The sequence below is a fragment of the Hypomesus nipponensis genome, chromosome 2 (genome assembly GCF_054491055.1).
Source record: "Hypomesus nipponensis isolate SF chromosome 2, ASM5449105v1, whole genome shotgun sequence".
NCBI lineage: Eukaryota > Metazoa > Chordata > Actinopteri > Osmeriformes > Osmeridae > Hypomesus > Hypomesus nipponensis.
This window is the reverse complement of record NC_140362.1, coordinates 11,323,147-11,348,039: the sequence shown is the minus strand read 5'-3', so window position 1 is coordinate 11,348,039 and position 24,893 is coordinate 11,323,147. Positions and strand designations below refer to the sequence as shown.

Genomic DNA, 24,893 nt, shown 5'->3' with positions numbered 1-24,893 from the left:
TTAAACTGAGGACTGTCCGCAGCAGCTGGGATCAAATCTGACCGTGGCCCTTTGCTGCATGTATTCCCCTCTCTCTCACCCTGTCTGTCCCATCACATGTCACTTCTAAACTGTACAGTTTAGCGTAAAAAAAATGCTATACACAAAAATTAAATATTTTTTATAAATCAAAATCACAGTATAGAAGTAAAGCTAAGACATAAATCTAAGCTAATAAAGCAAAAAAAGACATTTGAGACTAAATACATGAAATAACATATGTTGTTTTAATACTCATTTTGTAAATGTAGTATTTAACCATTCAGTTCATTTTAAAAACAGAAATGTATTTCTCTCTACTAGTTTAAAATATGAAAAGAAAATCACTGTGTACACTTTCTCCTGATTGTACTTCTTCACAACACAGTGAAATAAATCTTGACAAACAGATTTGTCAACCTTTAGAGAATAACTTTACACAAATAAACAATTCTTCTTGGCAATTATCAGGATATGGGGGACCTTCACAACCAACCATTTGTCAATGATTATATATAACCTTAAGAGTTAGTTATCATCGCTCCAAATCTTCATTATAAATGTATTTCAAATTACGTGCTTTTTTAAAATTATTGACAAAGTAAGCTACCATGCTTTATCTTGAACAATACTTTAAATTATGTACTTTCACATGAATTAATAAAAAGACATTCCATGTAAAAGTGTTTCATACTGTTCATTTGTGTACTTTATTTGATCAAAATCTAAATTGAAGTAATGCAAAAACAAAAGTAATTGTGAATCGAACTATGAATTGCGAATGGAACCTTTCAACACCTCACTCATTGAAAGCCAACCCTATCATATTTATCAACGAACCACTGCAAAACACCACTAATTCCAAACAAATTTAACCTTGATGTCTCAAGGTTAAGTAGGTGGTTTGAAAATCAACACATACCTAAAGTGCCACCATTTTTCTTTTTCTTTTGTCTTTTAAGATTAATAGCTGCTCAAGTGTATTGGAAACGATTTGTGATTCTTGTTTTGATGAATTAGTATTATCACTGCATTCTACTACAAAACAAGTATATATATATATATTTATATCAAAATATACTTTTTTTTTATAACTTCAGAATATCTTTTGAGATATGTGAAACCCCTGTTGAATACTTCTACACAATCCTGTGACTGTGTACTGTCTTTAATGGGATGGACGCTCTGAACGTTTTCACTCTGTATGACAGGAAGCACATGCCAACCAGTCATTCCTTTAAGGGGATAAACTATTTGGGGGGATAACAATCTTAAGTCTTCCTTCATAACCAGGAAATACTTTTGATAGACCCATCCTCGGAACTGTCTGGCTCTCCAGATGTTCTTGAGATCAGGGAGTGTGGATGCTCCAACTGAATAGTAAATAATTAAATCAACATCATTGCCCCCCCGTGCTCTCAGCCTCATTGGCCAATTTGCTAAACTTTTCCACAAGCGCCTCAGCGCTGATCCTGGGCAGTCCGTTGTCAAGGGGACAGCCTTCCACCAGACTGTTCATGGGGGTCGGGGGCACCATGGAGTCCTCATCTATCCCAGCCTCCCCGGCAATGTCTTCAGCATTGCCACAGTACCCTCCTCTGCGCTCTCTGTCCCTGAGGAAGTCCTTGATGATAGGCAGGACTTTCTTGCGGGAGGCCAAGGTGTTGCCTTGGAGATAGGCTTTGATGTGGGAATAGGGGCTGCTCATTGGACAGAGGCTTAGGCTGGGGTTCCGGGCCTGCTCCAACGATTGACTTATCTGCAAGGGCACAAACAGAACAATGATGAACAAAAAGAATGATCGGATAAACATTAATATTAGTGAACCGTCAATGCTAATATGGCTAAAACATCTCCGGAAAACCCTTTCAAAAGTTTCAAAAATCATTTGTTGGTGTAATGTGCAGAAGGTGTAGTTTGTACCTCCTCCCTGTAGAGGGTGCTGGAGCTGTAGATGGCTAGCTGTCTGAAGGGCTCCTTGTTGTCTCGAAAGGAGATGGTCATAGCCACCAGCAGGTCGTAGCCATGTCTACGGCAGAAGGCGCACAGCTCCTGATCTAGGCTTTGTCTTTGGAGAAACTCCTGATAGATACAGATAAATGTATGTACTATTAGTTTGATCGCTTTTTAAACCGTCAGCAGAGAACAAACATGACTTGCCGGCAATATTTAAAATACAATGGTTGGGCATTTGTTGCATGTGGCATCTTTTTCACTCTCCAGAACCTCAAGAAGAGGTTCTGCTTCAGCTACTGGTTGCACTGTCAGTAACATTGCCCTACTGTACCTCGCCACCAGGCTCCTGTATGGTCATTGACATAGTCACTGATCTGCAATTTTGCACTATTGTACTGTACTCCACTTAGGTTAGAATAGGTTATAGGGTTGAAATAGGTTTTATGTGCATTTATGGTTAGTATAGTGTATTATTTATTGTTATCTGTAATTTAGGACGTTTTTGTATTACGGTTAGTATAATCGATTATTTATTGCTATCTGTATATTTAGGAAGTTTCACTTATTTAAGCTCAGCATAGATGTTCTGTGTACTAATATGTTATGTTATGCCAGGTGCTTGCGTTGTCTTGTCTTAAGAAATTCCGTGCCCAGTCTGACCTTGTGTTGTTCTGTGTACCTGACAAATAAAAGACTTGAATTTGAAGAAGACTCAAAAACACTGTCCTTAACCAGGGATGACGTATAACAGACAATATAGTGACAGATAATTTGTTTTGTTTGTTTCCGATGGGCAATTGTATTGTGTGAATGTGCCACATCTTGTGGAAAGCCTGACAATGATGTGGATATTCTAAAAATAGATTTTCGCTTGCTGCTCTTGTCTGAATCTAGCATGAGAAAACCCTGAGATGCCTCTTGAGTTTGTGGGTGGTTCCAGCAGACTTGACATGTGGTATGAGTCCATTACAATGTATTTGGGGACATTCCAGCGCTGAATCCTTTTTCTTGTCTAAGGGTGTGTGTGGCTGTGTGTGTAGCAATGCCAAAAGAAGGGTCATTGGACCATGCAGCTACGCAGCACAGCATTTCAAACTGAATGCCAGTGGTTGTACACTGACCTCCATTGTCATGTATATAACACTGACAGCCAGTTTCAAGTCTTCTCCAGACGCTGACTTCATGTCTTTCAGTAGCATCTGTTCTGTAGTGAGACCTGAGAGATAGAGAAGAGGTGGTGATCCACTGTGGTAATGAACATGAATGGCGTGTATGTACAGTACAGATGAAACACCTCAGAAGTCGCGTTTTCAACTTTCTACTGTTGAAAATATTTCTGTAGGCTATACAATGCTGTTACACTAGAGAAAGCATTTGATTAAGAGTACACTGATGAAGATCCAAATTTGGCATACATTTTGAGATCTGTTACCTGACACATCGAACTTTGCGTTCTGCAGGGACTGGAACAGAACAGCCCTCGGTGGCAGCCTGGGGAAGCGTGCTTCCAGGAGCGCGGCATACTGGCTGTCTTTGGGGGTGACCTTCCCAGCCTCTGGGGCCATGTTGACACAGTCTAGTACAATGGTACCTGGCCTCAAACAAACATGAGGTTGCATTATGCCTCTAGTCTACTTACATGAGGATGAGACATTCTACAGTTAGTTCAGCTACAGGGCCCTTGTAGCATAAGAATAAGCACAATGGGATCTATGACTTGGCTTTAAAACTATATGAAATTACATTTTCAGAGGCATACATCACACACAGTTCAGAGCATAGAGGACAACATATAGACCGTGGTAGAGTACTAGCCTGACGTTGTCATACTCATAATTCTAGTCAGAATATGAGTCTGAAAACTCTCCGTTGGGCTGTGACTACGGGGCGTGTTTCAACCGAACTCGTAAAACAAATGCCTCTACGCTCAATTGGATAGACTTACAACCAATCAGATCAACGTAATATGTTGTTTGTTGAAAACAAATTCAACCCAAGGGCTCTTTCGTGACGTTGTTGAATACGTTACTGTTCATCATCTGTCCATCATCGTATAAAGCCCGCCCTGGCAATTTCATTGGTCAGCCCAGATCCTGGTTTTATGTAGTTGTTCCCAATACGAGACCCTCCAGACCCTACTTCCCGACCAAATTTTTTTGTGGCCGGTGAGAAGTTGGGCTGGCAGCCAGGCTAGTAGAGTACGGTACAGTGGAATAAAATCCTGTTGTGTTCATACAATATGGAACCCAAGCACAAGTTGCATTATGTTGTGAAGGAGTTCTAATCTGTACAGAGGGAATATGTTATTAGTTGCTGTGCACACTGTATTAGTTGAGTTTTACCATATAACAGTTGCGCCACCTGTTGGTCAAGGACATCAGGAGCCTTTTGGAAAATCTTCTCAGTCACAAGTGTAGCACAGGAGCCCACCGTCTCCACGGTAATGGGGCAGGAGGGGGACGAAGCTCTCTCCACAAAGTGGTGGTCAATCACCTCCACTACTGCCCCCTCTAGGTCACTGTCAGAACTGCAAGAGGAAAAACGTGATCTAATAGGTAAGAGGTTTATGATTTCATGATTAGATTTGTTTACCAAATGAATGATAAACATCATTATGATTCATGATAAAGCACTGGAGAACAGGTTCCTCCAAGCACAAGTGTGCAGATACACACGTGGATGTGCGGGAGGGGCAGACACACATCCACATACACCGACACATACATCCACACACATCCACACACGGACGCACACACACAAACAAACCACCCACACAAACACACAGCCTGATATCTCCAGCCAGACCTGGGCAGCAAGTTGTGGTCCACCAGAGTGAGGTCCAGCCGCCCGGCCCGATGCAGGGCCGCCAGGTCCAGATCGTTCCGGAACACCAGGTAGTCCTGGGAGAGGCCGCTCTCACGCAGCAGGAACACGTTGTCCGTCCGCAGCAGGAACTCTGCCCTGGGGATGTTCAGGACAGCCAGAGGAGTTTTCCCAGAGTCAAGTGTCTGCGGAGGGAGAGTGAGATGTTGAGGTGTTTGTTGGTGGCATTCTATTCTATACTGTAAAAAGAGAGTGTGTTCCACATTCAATATTTTCTCTCTCTCTTATTTCATTACATTTCAGGGAAATCCAACTGTTACATATTATAGTTGTGTGAGCCCTGTGAACAGTAAGTAATGAACTTGTACTTTAGGTCATTGATTGTTAGTACAGCTTTTTCTTTTATGATTCCAAGTCAACACTGTGGGTGTGTGAGCGGGGTCTGACTCTCACCTTGGACAAGAAGTAGGCATACACCAAGGCACACACCATTGAGTCAAGGTCGCAGGCTTCGTTCCCCAACACCACGTGGAACCCTGGGCTTCCATCTGTGTTTCCTTCCTGGGAAAAAAGAAAGTAACACACTTTGTAAGCTTGCCATTGGACAACTGTATAAAGCAGTGGTTCCCAACCCTGGTCCTCAGAGCACGGCTCTGTTCGAAAACTCTTAAAATGCGTCCTTTCTTCCTTCCTTCCTTTTAAGACAGCGAGGTCTGTTCGAAATGTCTTAAATCTTCTCTTCCTGTCTAATAAGATACCTTGAAATACGTCACATAACGGTCATTTTTTAAGAGAGCATATGAGCTGCCTTGCTGTCTTAATGGCGGCACGTATTACCCATAAGTCTGTGCGCGGGGTTACCGTGAGCAACAAGTTAAACAGAATCCTTTGACCGCCATTGCTCTACGTTTTTACAATTCATATTTCAGCTAAACGGTACTTGTAAATCAGCATCTGAATAAAAATGTATCGAGAAGTGGGCAGTGTAGTTGCTGAAAATGTACTTATTTTATTGATGACACTCCTAATTTGTAAATTTGCTCCGACTTTTCGATAACGTACAGTAGCTAGCATCGCAGTGCAGTGCAGACACTAGCTAGTTGCTGCGTTTGATCATAATCCTATCAAATGAGTGAAATACAAAACACATGTTATGATCTATTGAGCCTATATCTAACACAAGTTTAAATACAGCTTAAGTTGACTTAGTGTGACAATAAACTCAATGCAATTGACTGCCGTCTGACAAAGCGCGCTAGTGCGAGCACATAAGTACACGCAGCGCCATGACGTACATCCTGTCTTAATAGGCTGTTCGAAAACAACGTTTTTTAAGATACCTTACCCTGAAGAGAGCTGTCTCATTAGACACCTGTCTAGTAAGACATCAAGGATTAAGACAGCTGTCTAAGTTTTCGAACAGAGCCAGTCCTGCGTGTTTTTAGATGTTTCCCTACTTCAACACACCTGATTCAAACTAATGGGTCGTTATCCAGCTCTGCAGAAGCCTATTTATGACCATTCATTTGAATCAGGTGTTGGAGCAGGGAAACATCTAAAACATGCAGGACAGGGGTGCCCTGAGGACCAGGCTTGGGAACCACTAGTATAGAGGCAAACCATACATTACTAGAACCATACAGAGAGTGTGTGTGTCTGCATATGTAAGTTAGATTACACCTAATCTAATTGAAGAGTTACTAAACAACATTTTTTTATTTAATCCCCATGGTTGATACTCACACAGCTAAACTTAACAATTCTGGTGTTGATTCCAACAAATCTATGCAAGTTGGGTGGTATTTGAAATTATTCTGAGGTCGAGGAGGTTCCACAAATGGAGTTTGAGGCCTCCTGTTTAGTTCTGAGTGGTTAGACTATTTCTGGCTCCTATTTCATGCTTCAAGGCATAATGAATATGGACCATTGTCAAACTGCTTTTGGCTAACTTCTGCCATGACCTCAGACAGTAAGCTAGATGAACACAATGGCACATCCAGTGACATAGTCACAGTGCTTCATTATTTTCAAACAGCCATTATGAGAGTATTCTGGACAGGGTTGACTCTGTGTGTGTGTGTGTGTTATCTGTGTAGCACAGATGGGCAGAGTAGGGATGTGGGGGGCAGATCAGAGACTGTGACAATAACAAAAGCTCCCCTCGTGATCATTAGCCTGTCTACTACGGCCTGCCCTGTACACAACCAGAGAGGGGATTAAAAGGAAACATGCATCCCAAACACACACACTCTCTCCCTCTCTCACACATACAAACAGAAATAGAGGAAACATTTTCACCTTTCCATTAATTAATCTCACTCGTTCTAGCCTACCTCTATCTCCTTCTCTTGCTCTCACTTACACCCCTTCCTTTACATTTGCATAATATTGTCAAAAATAGCTTTTCAGAAAGATCAAACCTACCGATGAGAAAAGATTGGACAGCAAGGAGCTGTGGTGTCTGTTCTCAAACCAGCAAGGATAGCAAAGAAAAGGAGGATGCCACATTGCCTCATGGTTCAATGCAGCTCCTAACATCTTTCCTTATCCACTCATCGCTCTCATTGTATGCTCTTCTTCCATCCCCAATGTAGACACACTGGACTGTTACACTTGCACTAAAAGCACTAAAGTGTGTGGACTGGTGTATTTGTGTGTGTTAAGTGTGTGGTCTCTGCCTCAATGAGAAGCTCTTTAATCTCACTAATCTAACATTACCCCACACTGTTTGGGTTCAAAACAAGCTCCACCTGGTGTCCTCGAGGACAAGGCCAGCAAGGTGTGTTTACAACATTCAGAGCAAATGGTTAGTGACTTATTCAGAATATAGGTAGTTGTTAATTAGCTAGTTACGTTCACGATGTCACGGTAAACATAACTTGGTGTAACAATAACAATATTTGTAACAATTTCTGAATAAAAAAACCTTTACAGTAGGGGTGGAACATTATATCGTGGAACAATATCGCAATACAAAAATTGTACAATATGTATCGTAGAAAACATCGGAATTTAAAATACTCCAGTCCATTGTCGGTGTCATTCAAAAATTCATACAAACACCATACAGTGATTACCTGGGAGAAAACCCATGACTTGATCAAAATTCTTAGTTCATCTCTCAAAGATAGATATATGTCAATAAGCATGTCAGTGTCATCAAAATGATTCCTTGTGTCATTGATCACAAACAAGATAGTCAAAATCCTTAACCATGTTGTCAATAGGCTATAACATAGTACTCATGTTTTCTGATGTAAAATATGGCTAAGGTTCTGATGACAATGATAGGGTAAGAATATTCAACAGAAAACCTGATTGCAATTGGTAATTTAGGAAACAGCAGACAATTGTAGGATACATTCATTTGCATGAATGTATATTTTTGCATGAATGTGGCACTGGCAATTTGTTCATAAGAATGAGTGATTGCTTTTAGGATATGCATACATGACATACATGACGTGGAGGTTGAACAAGAAGTTTTGAGAATTTCTATTGTAATCTGAGAAACGTAGTTACAAAAGTAACCGATAAAACAGCAGGTGCATAACAGGAACAAAAATCACAAGCTCTGTATCTCTCTCATAATGACAGTAATCGCTGTCTTTGTTTGTGTATCTGTGTGTACAAATTGCAATGGGTTTTGATGGGCACTGTGCATTATCTATAGAAGTAAGCTGCATTTGTGTGTTTCACTTACATTTTAGGCAGCAACTGCATCACGGGCACTGTACACTAGTTATCTATAATACCAGGAATCTCTGTTTGTGTGTGTCACCAATATATTCATAATCGACTGCATCACGGGCCCTGGGCACTATTAGTTTAAATGTACCCTTAATGCACGTGATATTTCTATTGCCATGTACCCTTATTCCACGTGACATTTCTATTGCTGAGCTCACTATGACACTGGACGATTAAGACAGACGGGTTGGCTGTATTGTCTAAATACCTTGCTTCACATTTTGAAATCAATACCAATAGCAAACTAATTAACTAGCCGGCAGTCAGAGGCACGATCCTGTTGAGACCATTTTGTATGGTTGAGACAGATTGGCGTAAACAGCAAAATAATGAGGACATTTGCTTTTAGCTAGCTAGCTGACATTTGCTAAAACCTTCGTTCACCAATATTAGCACCTCGCCAACATGCCGCACGAGATGGTCTCATGAGTTATGTTGTTTTGGACATGTCAAAACAATTTCGTTTATTATTCAACATACATAACAATTATGATAGGACAATTCCAGAAACTATTTTACAGACGACGTAGAACATTCCTAAGAGAAAAACTATTACTAATAAAATAATGGATAAAACAAAACCAACCAACCACACGCGGATACAGTGTACGTACCTTCTGTGTACCGTGACAGCTCTGCAGAAACGTTTCCATACTTGGCATCGATGGTTTTAAAGGCGATGACAGTCGTAAATTTAGTCAACTTGAATGGCTTTGATCTTGTGCTAGGTTTGCACAGGACTTGAAGGCTAGAAGCTATCTAGCTGCTGCTGTTTCTGCACGCAGCTAGCTGCTGTAGCCTACTGAAGTCTGCAGTATCAAGTGCCATGCGTCGCTAGATTCTGGTTAACACAGGGGCGTGGTGCGGTGTGGGTAATGTAGTATTACACGTTCGAGTGTTTTTACCCAGATCAACAGTCTAAAAAGCAAGTCTAAACCCAATCCTTTATAGAATTGATACATATACTATGAAATAATTTTTGTACTTAAATAAATTATGATAATGTAACATACAATAGTATACACAGTAAGAAGAAATCCATTTACAAAAAAATATTTTATAGAAAAAAAACAATGTTTATCTTCTTTTGGTTGGTAAAAAAACGATATATATTTTTATATAGAGGCTATCTAGGCTATCTAGTGCCGCACAATGTGAAAACAATTGTATTATACTGTATGTTAAAGCAATCTTCGAAATACCTGAACAGCTTAGTATTGTAGCCTACTGCTGGATAGACATCAGGGTGTGGGCATGAGCATAGGTCTTGACCTTGGCCGGCATTTGGGCTTGAACCTCATGGGTTTGAACCTGGCCACTCAGGCCCTATAATGTTGAGGTTTCGAAAACATTCAATTAATTAATACTGACAAAAAAATATTAGAAGAAATACACGAGTTTTTCTATTATAAAGGACTGCGGGCTACTAATCTGTGGCAAAGAAGGACTGGTCTTGCATTCAATTTTCTGTTGGAATCTGCGCTGTAGCTCTGTTTGACGCTTATCCTTCTGGGCACAGCCTATTGCGCTTGCCGTTGAATACCACTTTAATAATCTCATCCACGGCCTTTAAATCTCATACCTCAAAGTTTACAAACACAAACCTTCGGGACATGGCATTGTCCACCTTCATGACCGAGACGTTCGTGATCTTTGAATGCTTGCTGAAGACTTGTGAGCTGCCCATTCACATCCTGTCCAAGGTTCTTGATGTGTAGACGTTGCTGAACTTGCAAGCGGGTACCGCGCTCAGCTTCGCGACCCTCACGGGATTTAAAGCAGCTTGCAAATATTTTTCTGTAATACAGTTTACCATTCAATATTTTTATAGTCGTCTTAAAGACATTACGCTAACGCTGCTCTCAGGGTCGAGTTGCGCTGTGACGACGTTACACGAATCGGAGATCCATCAGTTTTATGTAACTCAAAAGGCGTGTTCCACGGAATGCTTCGAGTTGAGTCATATCCAACCGAGCGCACATAGATGTAATATAATTTAGCCTAGAAACAAATGTATATTATTTATCATTTAATTGTTTCTCACAATGTACATTTAAAGACTTGTATTTTACAGGGAATCCGTTGTCCGTGTGGAAAAAAAGAGAATAAGATAAACATCTAAACGTCTTTATTTTATGCTCCTCTAGCCAATATACAATCAAATAAAACATGTTTTTGCTGAAAAATAAAATCTTACCAACTGACATAACAGTAGGCTAGTAACTATGCTATAATGTCGATATGCATTTCAAGTTGTGTAGGATGCTAAAGCTCCCTTGACTTACTTTGTTATACCATGGTTGTGTTAATTTGATACATTTAGGACCACATACAAACAATTGTTTGATATGGAATGAAAATACCAAGTAAATAAAATTGTTCCACATGTATTCCACCTTCAAGGACTACGTGACCCATATTTGCTTTTATATAGAAATGTGGCAAACCAGATTGAACAAATTATTTCCATTAAACCAGTGTAAAGGGTATATTTGAAAGTGCTCAATATGGTTTTGAACATTTTCCCTGCTAAAATAGACCCCTCTTAAAAAAAAAAAAAAACATTGGGAGTACACTGCAGAATGTGTAGTTTTTGGAAAGACCATGATTCCATGGTGTAAAGTCCTGTTGTTTTTGTCTCTACTGTTTGTGTTAGAATAAAGCATCCACTTTAGTTAGTTTCAACTAGATCTTCTCAACATAGTTTCCAGGGAACATGCCTTCTCTCCCTCGCAGACGACCATACCACCAGCCCGATGGATCTGTCAATGTAAGATATAGGTGGGTGAAATGGTTACTGATGTTTGCTTGAAAACATTGGTCCTGTTTATGGCTGAAACTGAGCCATAGCAATGGGCTACCTAGGCAGTACTCCAATAGAAAGTGTAGGGGTACCTTCAGTGAGGATCTCTATGATGTCGTCTGGGTTGAAGCTCAGCTCATCTGTGTCCTGGGCATCGTAGGCGTAGAGCGCCCTGCACTGCGGCGTGCGAGGTTTAGGCCTGGGAGCTGGTTTAGGGCGGTTAGCTCCTGGGGGAGGCTTGTAATCCTTTGAACGTCGACGATGAAGACTAAGAGAAGAAGTGGGACAAAGAGAGAAAGGAGAAGGGAAAGAGAAAGAACATGCTGAACATTCCTTTCCTTATCACTATAATTGGTATTATTGTCAATTTATTGCTGCTTTGGCAATATTAACACATTTATTCCATGACAATAAAGGCTTTTCCTGCACGGAACTGAAAGACAGAGAGAGAGTGAGAGAGACCATAGAAAAGAGATAAATGTATAGAAAATACATTTAACTTATGTTAGTATTTAATATTTAATGTTAGAATATTAAGTAACTCAAAATGCTTAAAGAATAAACACCAATTGTGCAAAAGAAAGCAAAGTACTTCCTGAACATTTACCAGTTCTGTAAAAAACAAAGACATCTCCATGTGCTATTCTCTCTCCACTTACCCAGCCACCCCCTGATCAGGTACTCCCATGAAGCCCATGTCGGCCTGGCCGAGGTTGCTGTTGTTGGAGCGCTTGGAGGGCTGCCGGGAGCCCAGGTGTCGAGGCAGGCTTGGCTGATCCATACTGGCCTGCTGACGCAGCATTGAACTCCTGGACGAGGGCGGGCGGCCGCTCTGGCGATCACCTCCAGCACGGCTCCCACCTCTTGTCCCGGGGGAGCCTGCGATGCACAGAGAAACCGGGTTCAATTCCCTGCTTTGTTGTAACTCATCTCTTGTACTGTGCTGAGTTGTAAACTAAGTAGCCATGCACCATAAAGCCTGGTTTGATGTGTTACTGTGTTAGCCTTTCTCACCGCGTGAGTACTGACCAGATCCAGGGGTCTGGTTGTCCATGTAGCGACTTTTCCTGTTGTCCCTGCGTGTCGGCTCTAAAACACAAGAACCAGGTGGAACACATAAAAAAAAAATTCTAGAAGACTATTCAGCTATTTACTTAATTATTCCATAAACAGATGTAAAAGCATCTGTTTGTATCTATGCATACAAAAAAAAATCATAAAGATTTATTCTTAGAATCAGTGACGTTTATGGCTGGTCACAGTCCTGAGGCTTGATAGGTTTTTACTCACTGGAGTTCTTGGGAAGTCCGGGTCCGATGCTGACTACGAGAACCTTACTGCTGGGCTTAAGAACCACGTCGTTTCCCTGGCCCGTCTGGAACTGGATTTGTCTGGAGCCTGCTGCCCCAAAGGGACCCCAGCCACCTTTCTTCACCTTAAACTCCAGTCTGGAGTGCAGAGAGAGGGGGATGAGGGACAGACGGGGGACACACAAAGGAAGGCAATTTATAGACCTCTGAAGCTCCCAAAGACACCTAGATTCACAATGGAACAAAACGATTTAATAGAACTACATTCCTAGCTATAACCGGTACGATAAATATTGGGTTGGTGTGATGCTTCTATAGCAGCTATGGACTAACAGGTTGTTGAACTTGAGAGGAAGCTTCCGGAGGGCCTTCTCCTCATAGCGCTTGTAGAGCAGACTAAGGAACTCAGTCTTGAAGATGCTCTGGAGGACGCTGTCATAGTGCTCCTCGTGGACAATAAAGAAGTCATCCTGCAAAGTACTGTGGGAAGGGGGGGAGGGCAGAATAATAGGTGATAAGTGAGGTAAGGAGGGATGAAAATGTTGAATGAAGTAGTTGAATGTAGTAGTTTCTTCTTGTGTGTAAAGTTATGGTGACTTGTTAGTATTTGGTACCTGAGAGAGATGGACTGGATCTTGTCAATCTCAATCTGTCTCTTCAGAACCTCGCGGATCTGCCCCTTGTCTGGGCCTTGCTTCACCTTTTCTCGACCAATCATGTACAAGAACTTAGGGGTCAGGATGAGGTCACGCTTCACAGTCTTTATGATAGAAAAAGAGAGATAATGAGAGTGAAGTTGACACAATAGATATTCAGTGACAAACTTAGAAGACATATCCATTCATATGAATCAAACTATGTATCACAGTCGGCCCCGAGCTTACCTTGAATCTGCGGTCGTATTTGACGACCACGTCCGCAAAGTCAATCCTCTCACGGCGGCCCACAAACTGGCGGACCTCGGGGTGGTTGTCTGTGCCAATGTAGTCACCCACAAAGTTGCGGTTGAGGCTGTTTCTCCTTCTCTCCTTCTTGTTCAACAGGATGTCGGATGCTATAAAAAGGCACACCATACTGTTATCAACTACTTAACAGAACATACACTATTTACAGAAGTATTTATGAGTACATAGAATGAGGTAAGTATACAGTATATGAGGGGCAATATTCTTCATATTTGAGGACTTTTATCCTCTCACTTTTAACAACCGTTCCATTGTTCTATTTATTTGTACAGTTAAAACACAGCAAGCTACAGACTGTTTGGGAATAGCATATAAGCACATATGTATGCAGTGTATTGTGTTGCTGTAAGGGTACATAAAAAGCACGAAGCACAGTTGGTTTATCTTATAATGGAAATATACATTGGACTGTCAAAGCTCAATGCGAGTCCATAGAATGATTCAAAGGGTAACCAATACACAGCTTAATGATGATAATAAAGTTGAGTATGGTGATGGTGAGGATGATGATGGTGAAGACGATCTTACCTTCCTCCCTCATGCGGACGTATTTGCGCACAGCAATGTGTTTGCGCCAGGCCTTCTGGATGACACGGGCGTAGCCGTTGAACTTCCTCTCCCGCATCTCTTCAAGCAGGAACAACTGTGCTCACACACACATGAGAGTCTTCAATAGATAATAAATAAAGAATAGAGCATTGTATAAGTGCAGGTGAAGGGGAGTTCAGGGGCCATCGACTTGTACTCACTGACTCTGGGGCTTTGATAAAGATCTTGGTCTTGCCCAGCTGGTACTGGTCCTGGTCCATGTTGACAGACTTCAGCAGGTGGAGAACACCCTGCCGCTCCTCCCCCTGCCACTTGGGCCATGTCTCCTTGGTCAGGATGGCATACCTGACACACACAGATATTGACCGAAGCACCGTAAAAATGAATTCACTAATAAACAACCAAGACACTAATGACCTCTTTCCCCAATTCACACAAACACATTCTGTAAACACAGAACATGCCAACAGCCTTTAGTTTCCCGTGAAAAAAAATCCAAGCTGTCACCGGCGACCTCACCTGTGCAGAAACTTAGCGAAGGGCCGCCGGAAAGCGTAGCCCGCCCTGCGCACTCGGATGTTCTCGCGTAGGCCCAGGTACTCCACCTGGTGCTTGGCTCGCGAGTCTTCCCAGTCTCTCGGTTTCTTGGTCTCGTTGGGCTTGATGCAACGAATGTAATGTGGCGTGCACTTCATCAGCGTGCTCACCAGGGTGTTTGCTTGTTTCTGTGTGGAACAGTAAGAAATGCACGTGTAACTGAGAGGAACGGGTAATCTCACTCCTCCACTCAGTATAAATATCCCCCACACGTACTTTCCTTATTCCACCATTTAATTGTTAGCTAGGTGACAATTATACTTTGGGGTTATTACTAAACCCTGTTGGATCAGGTTATGACAACAACAAAGTACATTTGTCAATCAAAATAGATACCTTGATCTTGTTGCTAGCTGTGGTTGGACGGCCCTTCTTCTCTGCCTCAAGGTTTTCTTTGAAGAGGTCTTTTATGAAGACACTACCCAAATGGGAGCACAAGACAAACAGCAAATGCATAACGCCCTTATTTAGTTAGTAGTTCTTGTCCTCAAGAAGTAATTGGAATATAATTTGCAAAGTACATACACCCAATATGAGCATATTCTAACTCTTACAATTCGCTGCTCTGCATCAGTTCAATGATGTCAGGGAAAAGCACATCCCGATTCCTCTCACAGAAGCCACTGACTGTGTACGACACCTAGGGGAAACAGACTTGTTAGCCAGGACATAGAACATGATACATATATCTCTGGTGATTATAGAATGAACACAATGTTGAATGCACCAAATATCGCATAATATACAAAGATGATCATATTGGACGATAGCTGGTAGCTTAGAGCTTTTTGGCTATTGCTTAGACACTACTAGCTCGGAGTAAGGTGTAGCTGCTGTTTCTGCCTCAGTGTGATGTACAACAACAAGTGTATGTACAATCACCTTTCCAGTAGGTGGCTCACTTCACCTCAGATTTACATCTGTTGGCAGACCTGGCCAAGCAGTTCAGATTAGAGTTCTGATTTGACTAAATTTTCAACAGCTAAAGTATGCACTATTGCTTTCACAATCCTTTGATCATGTCAAAGGGGTGGGGGAAGTTAAAAAGTTAGAATGTGTGTTCTCTATATATAGTATTCAAAGAGAGTCTGGTCCGGGTCAATCGGAACTACCAGGCAAAAATACTTGAAAAGTGCATTTTATTGACATTTTATTTCCCAATATTTGCCAAATGACATTTGACACCGGTCTGACACAAGGTGTCCTTGCCTTTCCCGCGTAGTGGTGAACAATGAATCCTTTATTCCAGCTGTTAAAGTGTTCATGGGTGCCAATCTGGGATTGGAGCTTCTGGACCAGCATCTGGTCAGCGCCGTCGCCCTTGGCATGCATGGTGGCACACACATCATCCAGTACACTCATGATGCCAATCGGGTTCTGTGGCCGTGAGGGGAAAATATCAGTGAAGCTTCTTCATGTGCTAGACTGCAGCAACTTATACAGGTGTGCTAAAGGGTACTACTGTACGTCTTAAAAGTGCCATACTTTGTCTGCATGTGATTGAAAGTGGTGCCTTATGTTGGGTAACGCTCACCAGTTTGGACTCGATGAGGTCACACACTATTTTATTGTTGAAGTATTCGATCGGGGTCCACTTGATTCCTTCCTGTACATACTCCTCCTGCAAAGGCAGAGACAATTGAGTGTGTGCGTGCCGGAAACGAGACTCTTTACTACTTGAACACATTTGCATGACACGACGCATGCAGATGTGTTGGAGCATCCAGATCATGTTACCTGCTCAGCCTTCAGTGTGAGCTCAATGAAAATCTGCTGCAGCTTCTCGTTAACGAAGTTGATGCAAAACTGCTCAAAGCCGTTTTGCTATTAGAAAATAAATAAAGATTATTACAATGTATAATTGAAAAGAATATCAATACTGTAATTTACTACAGACGGTGTTCAGCACACATTGTGTGCTTCCGGAATGTAAGGGTCAGCTATTTTTTTACACAAATATTAGATACACCTATGATCTATGTGTCAACCTGCTTATTTCACTACTGTAGGGTTACACAAATAAGGGCAGAAAGAAGGTGTTTACCTGGAAGATCTCAAAGCCATAGATGTCCAACACACCAATGTTAAACTCCTCATGGTCTTTCTGCATGGCCTTGTTGATAGACTGGGTTTGAAACAGAAATAATGTGGGAGAAGGGGGGTAGAGAGAAGGGATGAAGAAAGGGAAAGGTTGGGGAGGGAGGGTAGAAGAAAGACATGAGAGAGAGAGAGAGAGAGAGAGAGAGAGAGAGAGAGAGAGAGAGAGAGAGAGAGAGAGAGAGAGAGAGAGAGAGAGAGAGAGAGAGAGAGAGAGAGAGAGAGAGAGAGAGAGAGAGAGAGAGAGAGAGAGAGAGAGAGAGAGACATGGAAAGATGGGTATGGGGAAATGGGGAAAGATTATAAAAACAATTTCTACAAAGAAAATGAAAGAGGGAGGGTGAGAGAGGAAGGAACATGGGATTGAACGAACATATTGAAAATAATCCGATTTTCAGAGGATTGAGCTTTCACGTCCATCTACACTTGTAAATATTTCACGTGGGGCAGTGCAGAGTAAAAGCATTTACTGTTTATCTACTCTGCACTTTTTACATTATTCCTAAAAGGCATGGCAAATGTGATGTGTAGCTATAACAGCAATGTCCTTGTTTGAAAACAAGACCTGACATGCGGAAACTGTGCTCTCTCTAAAAGCATATCATAAGACGTGCCTTATCTTGTGTCATCCAACCAACACACACGCACACAAAAACAACTGAATAATGAGTACAAGACTGAAAAAAAAAAAAAAAGAGGTTTTAAAAAGCCGACAAATGCCTTCTCTTTCTGTCCCATAGGTAGGGATGGGTATCGAGAACCGGTTCTGTAAGGACCCGGTTCCAAATTTCTCAAAACCCGAATATCAATAAGGTCCAAGCTTATCGATACCGCTATCGAGACCAAGTAGTATAATGTAACGTTGACTTATGTCTCGAGAAATAAGTAATGTTATTTAAATCAAATCGCTGGTGCACAAACATACAACGTTTGACTAATAAAATGACTATTCAATTGAATTGCCTGCCAACCGCCTTTAAACTAAACAAAGAAAGAAGAATGTTATTGCCTCAAGCGCTACCTCGCTTCATTTATCATTTTGTTGCTAGCTACGATGGCAGAGCACACGAAACGGTCAAAGGCTTGCTACATTTTATTAAAGCCAAAGATAAAGACGAAGCAAAGTGCAATATATGTTCTAAAGTAATTTCTTGTAAAGGGGGGAAACAACAGCGATGAAAAAGCACCTCAACGTTGTGCATCAGATTAAGATAAAAAGCAGTACTTCGACTGTCTCCGAGACGCAACGGTGCAAACTCCAGCTGCCTTTTCAGGACCATCCTCTGGTGAGCACACCACAACTTCGTAGCGAGTCTCCATCGTTGACAATAATAAGCCAATTCAGGGCTTAACAGTGCAACTATTTCAATCATATGCCCCTAAAATTTGATGTGTGCGCGAACTGCAAAAATTATTTACGAGCACAGTGTGTGAGTATAGACAAGCCTCCCCCCTCACTGTTGATCATTCAAAACATAGCCACCGCAAGCATGGCTCTGTGGGATGCTTAAACATCGTGTTAAACAAAAACAGAGACAGAAGAAAATCGGGATAAGGAAGGTTTGGTTAGCTGGTCATTTAGCTATATCAGGTGCCTTTTCAACTTTTCATAAAGTCGATGAGCTTGGCAATGTCACTTCGTCAACCAACCAATCACAGTCTAGTTACTCATCCAGGTTGTGGACAGTTTAAGATATAGCCAGAGCCAGGATCCATTGTGCCTATTTGCTCCTTTTAGCCAGCCTTCTCCTGAGAGCAACACGTTCCCCTTGTTCTATTTTACATCTGTTTTACTTAAGAAATAGAAAAGTATCGATAGTGGTATCGATAAAGACTTGAATCGTTAAGCAGTCTCAAAAATTGTATCGATATCGATCAAAATTAACAATACCCATCCCTACCCATAGGTGAAGGGCAAAATATAATAACAAAAGCTATAACTAATCCCCATGGAGGTAAAACCTTACTAAACTAACACCCTCAATATCACATGTTGATTTGCAGGTAAAGATATAGCATATGCAGTATTATCTTGTGTCTTACTCATGGGGCCTAAAAAGCTTCATTGAGCATTAATAGATATGCTGTCTCTCTCAGTTCAACCAAGTGAACTTCCATGGAGTTCAATCTAGAACGAAACAGAGTAAACTGGAAAGTGCCAGGAGATGTACTCACGTCCACAAGGTAGTCGAAGAGACGGGAGTAGAGGGCCTTGGAGAGGGCGTCGCGTGTGAAGCTGGCCTGCTCCGTGTTGAGGGTGACGGCGATCGTCTCAGTCTTGCCCCCCCATTTGCTGTCCATGATGCGACTGGTCAGCTTGTTCTTCAGGCCCTCCTGGGAAATGCCCAACAGGAAGGCTGGGAAAGCCAGGACTGGAGGAGAGGAGAGATTAGAAGGAGGGATGAGGAGAGGTTGGAAGGAGGGGTGACGAGGGGTTAGAAGGAAGGATGACGAGAGGTTGGAAGGAGGGATGACGAGAGGTTGGAAGGAGGGATGACGAGAGGTTGGAAGGAGGGGTGAGGAGGGGTTAGAAGGAAGGGTGAGGAGAGGTTGGAAGGAGGGGTGAGGAGAGATTAGAAGGAGGGATGACGAGAGGTTGGAAGGAGGGGTGAGGAGAGGTTGGAAGGAGGGGTGAGGAGAGACAGAACCATGAAACACTGAGTCACATGTCCTAAAGGAAAAAGACTGATTGACAAAATTGGAAACACCTGGACTATATCCTTCTACATTTGTTTCAGGGAAACAAATTCACAGAATGTACAAGGTGTCTGAATTGTGTCTGAATGTCTTTGTGTCTGTTTACTCACAGTCCTCACTCTCCACCACAGCATAGTTGCCCTCCTCTCGGAAGGCAATGTTGCCCAGATGCAAGATGCCCGCTACAATCTGCAACACTGTGTCCTGCTCATCCAGTGACAAACCCACAACAGACATGGCCTCCTAACAGTGCACGCACACGCACACACACGCACATGCACACAGTTGAAAGAAGTGAGCAACGGTCTTTGAACATTTTAAGAGAACAAAGTGAAAGAAAATCCCTTTGGATATGGGGATATTGATAAATAGAAAGCGACAAACAGACAGAAAGAAAGAGACGAACAAACCATGGTGTCTGCAAACTCCTTCTTGTCATTGACGTCCTCTACAGTGTAGGTGCCGGACTGGTTGAGGTAGAGGTAGTAGTCTGGCGTGGTGATACCCAGGTTCTCCCTCTGCGCTTTACTTGCGCCCTCTAAGACCTGGGATTGAAAGGTCATTTGAAATCAAACATACTGACTTAATTTAGGTCCCTCAGCAGTAATGTATCTGTGTCTGTTGTTGAAAGCTTCTGGACTAACTGTACAATGTCACACATGAAATCTACTTAACACGTTGTTACGACACACAATGTTTCATCTTCTCCCTCCCAGTGATGTGGTGACAAGCTGGGCCTCACCTGGTGACAAGCTGGGTCTTACCTGGTAGTAGATGTGGAAGTTTCTCTCCCCCTGGTTCTGAGACACCACCCTGGACTTCTCCAACAGGAAGTTAGAGATCTTCCCTCCGTCCGGCTCTCCTCCCCGACTGAACTGGATCTCAAAATACTTCCCCTGGGGAGACGGGGGTAGATCAAATTGAGGTTCCTATCTTTGTGCTGTTCCTATCTTTGTATATGATCAGGGAGTACAAATCTGAATTGTAATTCCAAAAACAAGGTTTTGAGCAGACATCTTTGAGCTTCCTGTCTAACCACCTGTGGAGTGTCTGTGGAGTTCGGATTCTACTCACAAAGCGACTGGAGTTGTTGTTGCGGACTGTCTTGGCATTCCCAAAGGCCTCCAGCAGAGGGTTGGATTGAAGAATGATATCTTTCACATGCTGGGAAAACCCAAAGACAAGCACGATTAGCACAAAAGATGAGCACAGATAGATTTTAGCATCATTTATCATCTTTCTATAATTACTGTTTTAATGTTTAATTCATGTTTCAGTCATTTAGACAAGAAGTGGTCCAAGTAATGTGGGTGTATGGTACAGTTACATATCATGGCTATTTTATTTGGTATGAATCAAGGATCATTTTATTTCATGCTTGACTGTGAAGGTGTAAAAAGAGAGAAGCCTGCACCTGAACTTTGGCACCTCCACCTGACACTTTGGAGATGTAGCTCATGATGTACTTGGCTGCTACCGTCTTTCCAGCTCCGCTCTCACCACTGCACGTAGAAAAGATGAAGGATGGTAAAAGGCTGTTAAAGCATGTCTGTAAATCTAACATGGGCATCAAGTGTTGGGCATCAAGAGCTGCTGGGTTGATTGGTCAGACCTGATGATGACACACTGGTTCTCACAGTCGATCATCATGTTGCGGTACATGTAGTCGGCCAGGGCGTAGATGTGAGGGGGATTCTCATACTGGGACTGGAGAGCAAGGGAGCGGGGATCGCGGGGGGGGGGGGGGGGGGTCATATATTTGATAACAATTACCACCACCATCATCCTCTTTTCATTTTTGTTATATATATATATATGTGTGTGTGTACAAATGTGTCTGTGGGGGCATGCTTTATTGAATTGCACAGTTCAAGATAGACAGGAAAAGCAGGGTAGAGAGAGAAAGGGGAGGCCATGCAGCGAAACATTCTGGGCCGGATTCAAGTCCAGTTCAGCCACAGGGTGCACAGCCCCTGACCATCATTTTAACATTAACATTATCATCATCATTATCATCTGATCCTCTGTGTTCTGCTTGACTAGAACTGCATATTAGCTCCCTCTTGTACACTGTGATCTTTATCAAATAGTTTCAAGCACTGCAAAAATCAACTGCACTTCATTGACTGTAACGAGACAGACCAGTTTCCAGGAGGGGATTCTGTCATTAAGAAATTGTGTTCAAACCACTTGTAAACACTACATTACAATGGTCACCGGTTTCAGTTGACTTCTAGCCTTGTTGTTTTTTTCCACAATAGAAGAACTGGAGCAGGCAGTGAGGTTTGGAGATTAACATAGATCGGGTAACTTATTAACTGTGCTTAATGTTTATGGGCGAGGCTGATAGACTGGATCTGAGCCAGCCTGAAAGAGACCTTAGCTTCACAGTAGAAAAGCCCTAGAACATGAGAACCAAGAAGGTTATTCACTTCCTGAATTATAATATTGGTGTGTGTACTTACAGCTCCTTGGTACAACTCCACCTCTCTATCAGTGAAGTATGGCAGCTGTTTGAAGGGGTTGACTGAGATCAGTACCGGTCCAATATATGTCTAAGCACAGCAGGTCAAAGAGGAGCAACCAACAAGCCAGAATCATATATGTCATATATGGTGTCAATTATATCCAATGGATACATCCATGCCACCTTCTGCCAAATGTAATATGGAGGAGCTTGTTGAGACACTAGAACATGTGCTTGGGTACTATGTAGCCTATCATTAGGGCTAATCTCTTAACAACAGGATTGTGTTGGGTGGGGTCATAACATGTGTGTGTGTGTGTGTCTGTCTGTCTGTCTGTGTGTGCGTGCGTGTGTGTAAAGGATACAAAGATGTAGTCGTCCATGTATCTCTTCTTGAGATTGTCCGTGATGGCTTCTTCATTGATTTTTGACAGCAGGACCATGTCGTCCACCCCACTGACCTTGACATTCTGGGTCTGCCAATGGTAACGCTCCTTACTCCCCTGAGAGGAGAGGAGAGCAGGGGAGAGGAGGGAGGGTCAAATAAAAAGATGAGGGTATGTAGAGGTGATGATGAAACAAAAATTTCACTAAATAGTTTGGGATTTGAAATTCTGGTGCTCTAGCAACTGTTAATATTCAAAGTTAGTCCCTCACTTTCACTCCATCGTTTTTTAGAATCCTGTGTTTTAGTAAGCCTGTATACTTAACACTCATTAAGCATTAAGCATAAAGTGCGTAGCATTCGGTCTCGCACAAGCAGACTGGACAATCGTTTCTATCCAGGGGTCATCAGGCTTCTGAATGGACATTGATATGGATATTGATTTCTCCCTAGTCACTTTACATTGATACATTTCTCACTCGTCACTTTACTCACTGTCACTTTCAGCTCAATATTGCCCTAACTGTACCTCACTTGTCTTAGGTTAGTTTAGGTCTTGTCTAAGGTTAGTATAGGTCATTATGTCTATTAGAGGTCTAGAATATTTTATATTGCATACTATTTTGTATATTAAGATGTTTATTATTAATATAATTTAATTCTTATTTTATCTTATTTTATTTGAGCTTATCATAGATGTAATCTATGTTCTTAGTACTTATATGTAATGTTATGCCAGGTTGCTTGTGTTGGTTTGTCCCAAGAATTTCAGTGCCCAGTCTGACCTTGTGTTGTTCTGTGCACCTGACAATAAAACTTGAAACTTGAGGTGCAAACAAGCTAAATATTGTAACAGGTGAACCCACCAACAATCACTGTACCACCCATCATTATGTGGATACATTTTAAGATTTAGAACCACATAAAGATTCTCCCTATTTCAAGTGAACGACTCAACCTTTTCTCATTTATTTGGGATACATGATATTCATGCATCAGTCCCCATTGGGATCCTGATAAGGTCAAGTGACAATAATGACACCAACAATGACCAACTAAAGGTTTCTGGTAACAAAAATTGCAGCATGCAGGACACACAACCAAACCCTGGCATATATATATATATATATTAAGTAAAACTGTAAATGTAAAACACCGCCTCCTGTGTGTGTACTGTATGTGTGTTGCATTGGGTTTTTAATTTATGCTACCTTTTCTATTGTTAAGCAGAGGACAAAACTGAGCATGTCACTATGGTGGTGACCACTATTGCAAAAGTCTAGTCCAGTCATTGCAGGGCCAGTCACAGTTCTCTGCTATTTTTAACAATGAAAGAGGAAGACAGGCTGTTTGTACCAGGGTACAGACAGACAGACAGTGGCTCGCTGATGACTTTAATTCCATAGGAGGACAGAAAAATTATGAGCTGAATAGGCTCCATTGGGCCTGGAGAGACACAACTGACCAAATTTTTCTCATCCAGAATTCTCAACATTCCTTCCCCTCTCCAGCCTGGTGTGGATAACCCTGCCCAAACACGTTTGTCTCTGCTGATTCATTTGAACCCACCGCATTTGATTTTTTTAAAATCCCATCAGATTAGTTTGTTCCAAGTTAGAATTCAAGACCGCATTCTGAAATATCTTCACCCAACTCTAAACTCAAATTAGTAAGACCAAAAGAACTTGCGGAACTTAAATGGCTGGACTCAGGCCAGGGGCTTATAAAGTTTGTGCACTGTGCAATAATTGCAAATCTGTTTGGAAATGCAAGTATTTGACTGACCAATCTGTATGTGTATCATTTTCAGGATGGCCGCATATTATGAAACGACGAGCTACTTTTTGTTTTCTAATAAATTTAGGTGCGAGTCGAATAATGTTAAAACAAATCTTACCATTATCCCTTCTTTGCAACTTCCTGCTTCAGTGCGTGAATGCCAAGAAATTCACCTTCCCTTCCTCGAGCTGTCCAAGGAGCGTCCCTCGAGGCAAGTTGATTGTCATATCATTGTTAAGCTGCTATAACGTAAAACTCGTATCGTCCATAATATGACTGTCACAGTTTAAAAAAAATTCTTACAAACATCTAAAACCCTCTTCGAACGAGTGAAAACAGTAGAAAATTCAAAAGGAGGTGGGGTACAAGTATAAGATCACCGAAACGTCTGCTTAATAGCGGCAAGTGTGGACAGGTAGGGGATATCTCCACCCCGTCATGGGACAGTGGGCTGGCCCTAAAAGCAAATCTCAGGTGAAGGACTGGTGTCCTCTGGTGGTGCACATACGCGACACAACATTGACTAGAACCTATTCATTTCTATTTCAACCTATTCACGTCAAAAAAATTGTTTATGTACATATGGAAACCCATTAAAGTGAATGATTCGAAATAAGTGTTAAACATTTTTTGCTTAACCTTTCAGAACCTTTTCTTCCTTCCTTCCTTAGATGTCACTGCAGGACTGTCACTGAAC

At 41.9% G+C, this 24,893-nt stretch overlaps 2 protein-coding genes across 3 annotated transcripts; both read right to left on the bottom strand.

Moving 5' to 3' along the window:
- Positions 1–145: 145 nt before the first annotated feature.
- prune1 (prune exopolyphosphatase 1) lies at positions 146–9,386 on the bottom strand. Its single transcript, XM_084705919.1, has 8 exons — positions 9,162–9,386; positions 5,251–5,358; positions 4,780–4,982; positions 4,317–4,501; positions 3,407–3,565; positions 3,096–3,190; positions 1,942–2,100; positions 146–1,777 (listed from the first exon to the last, which is right to left on the bottom strand). Exons 1-8 carry the CDS (start codon positions 9,207–9,209, stop codon positions 1,418–1,420), a joined length of 1,317 nt encoding a protein of 438 aa, XP_084562045.1. The 5' UTR covers positions 9,210–9,386; the 3' UTR covers positions 146–1,417.
- Positions 9,387–10,658: 1,272 nt separating this feature from the next.
- On the bottom strand, positions 10,659–24,574 carry myo1eb (myosin IEb). Of its 2 annotated transcripts, none has more exons than XM_084705876.1 (27): positions 24,315–24,574; positions 22,398–22,535; positions 22,031–22,120; positions 21,178–21,272; positions 20,980–21,067; positions 20,640–20,729; positions 20,330–20,461; positions 19,976–20,110; positions 19,676–19,808; positions 19,044–19,240; positions 16,816–16,896; positions 16,509–16,595; positions 16,306–16,392; positions 15,981–16,148; positions 15,326–15,411; positions 15,108–15,189; positions 14,694–14,899; positions 14,375–14,519; positions 14,154–14,268; positions 13,545–13,714; positions 13,275–13,420; positions 12,994–13,140; positions 12,641–12,798; positions 12,365–12,439; positions 12,010–12,229; positions 11,443–11,618; positions 10,659–11,309 (listed from the first exon to the last, which is right to left on the bottom strand). In XM_084705876.1, the coding sequence occupies exons 1-27, from the start codon at positions 24,315–24,317 to the stop codon at positions 11,233–11,235; spliced, it is 3,327 nt and encodes a 1,108-aa protein (XP_084562002.1). In that variant the 5' UTR covers positions 24,318–24,574; the 3' UTR covers positions 10,659–11,232. The 2 variants fall into 2 exon arrangements, with proteins under 2 accessions (XP_084562002.1, XP_084562010.1); XM_084705884.1 differs by having other exon boundaries at positions 12,380–12,439.
- Positions 24,575–24,893: the final 319 nt, after the last annotated feature.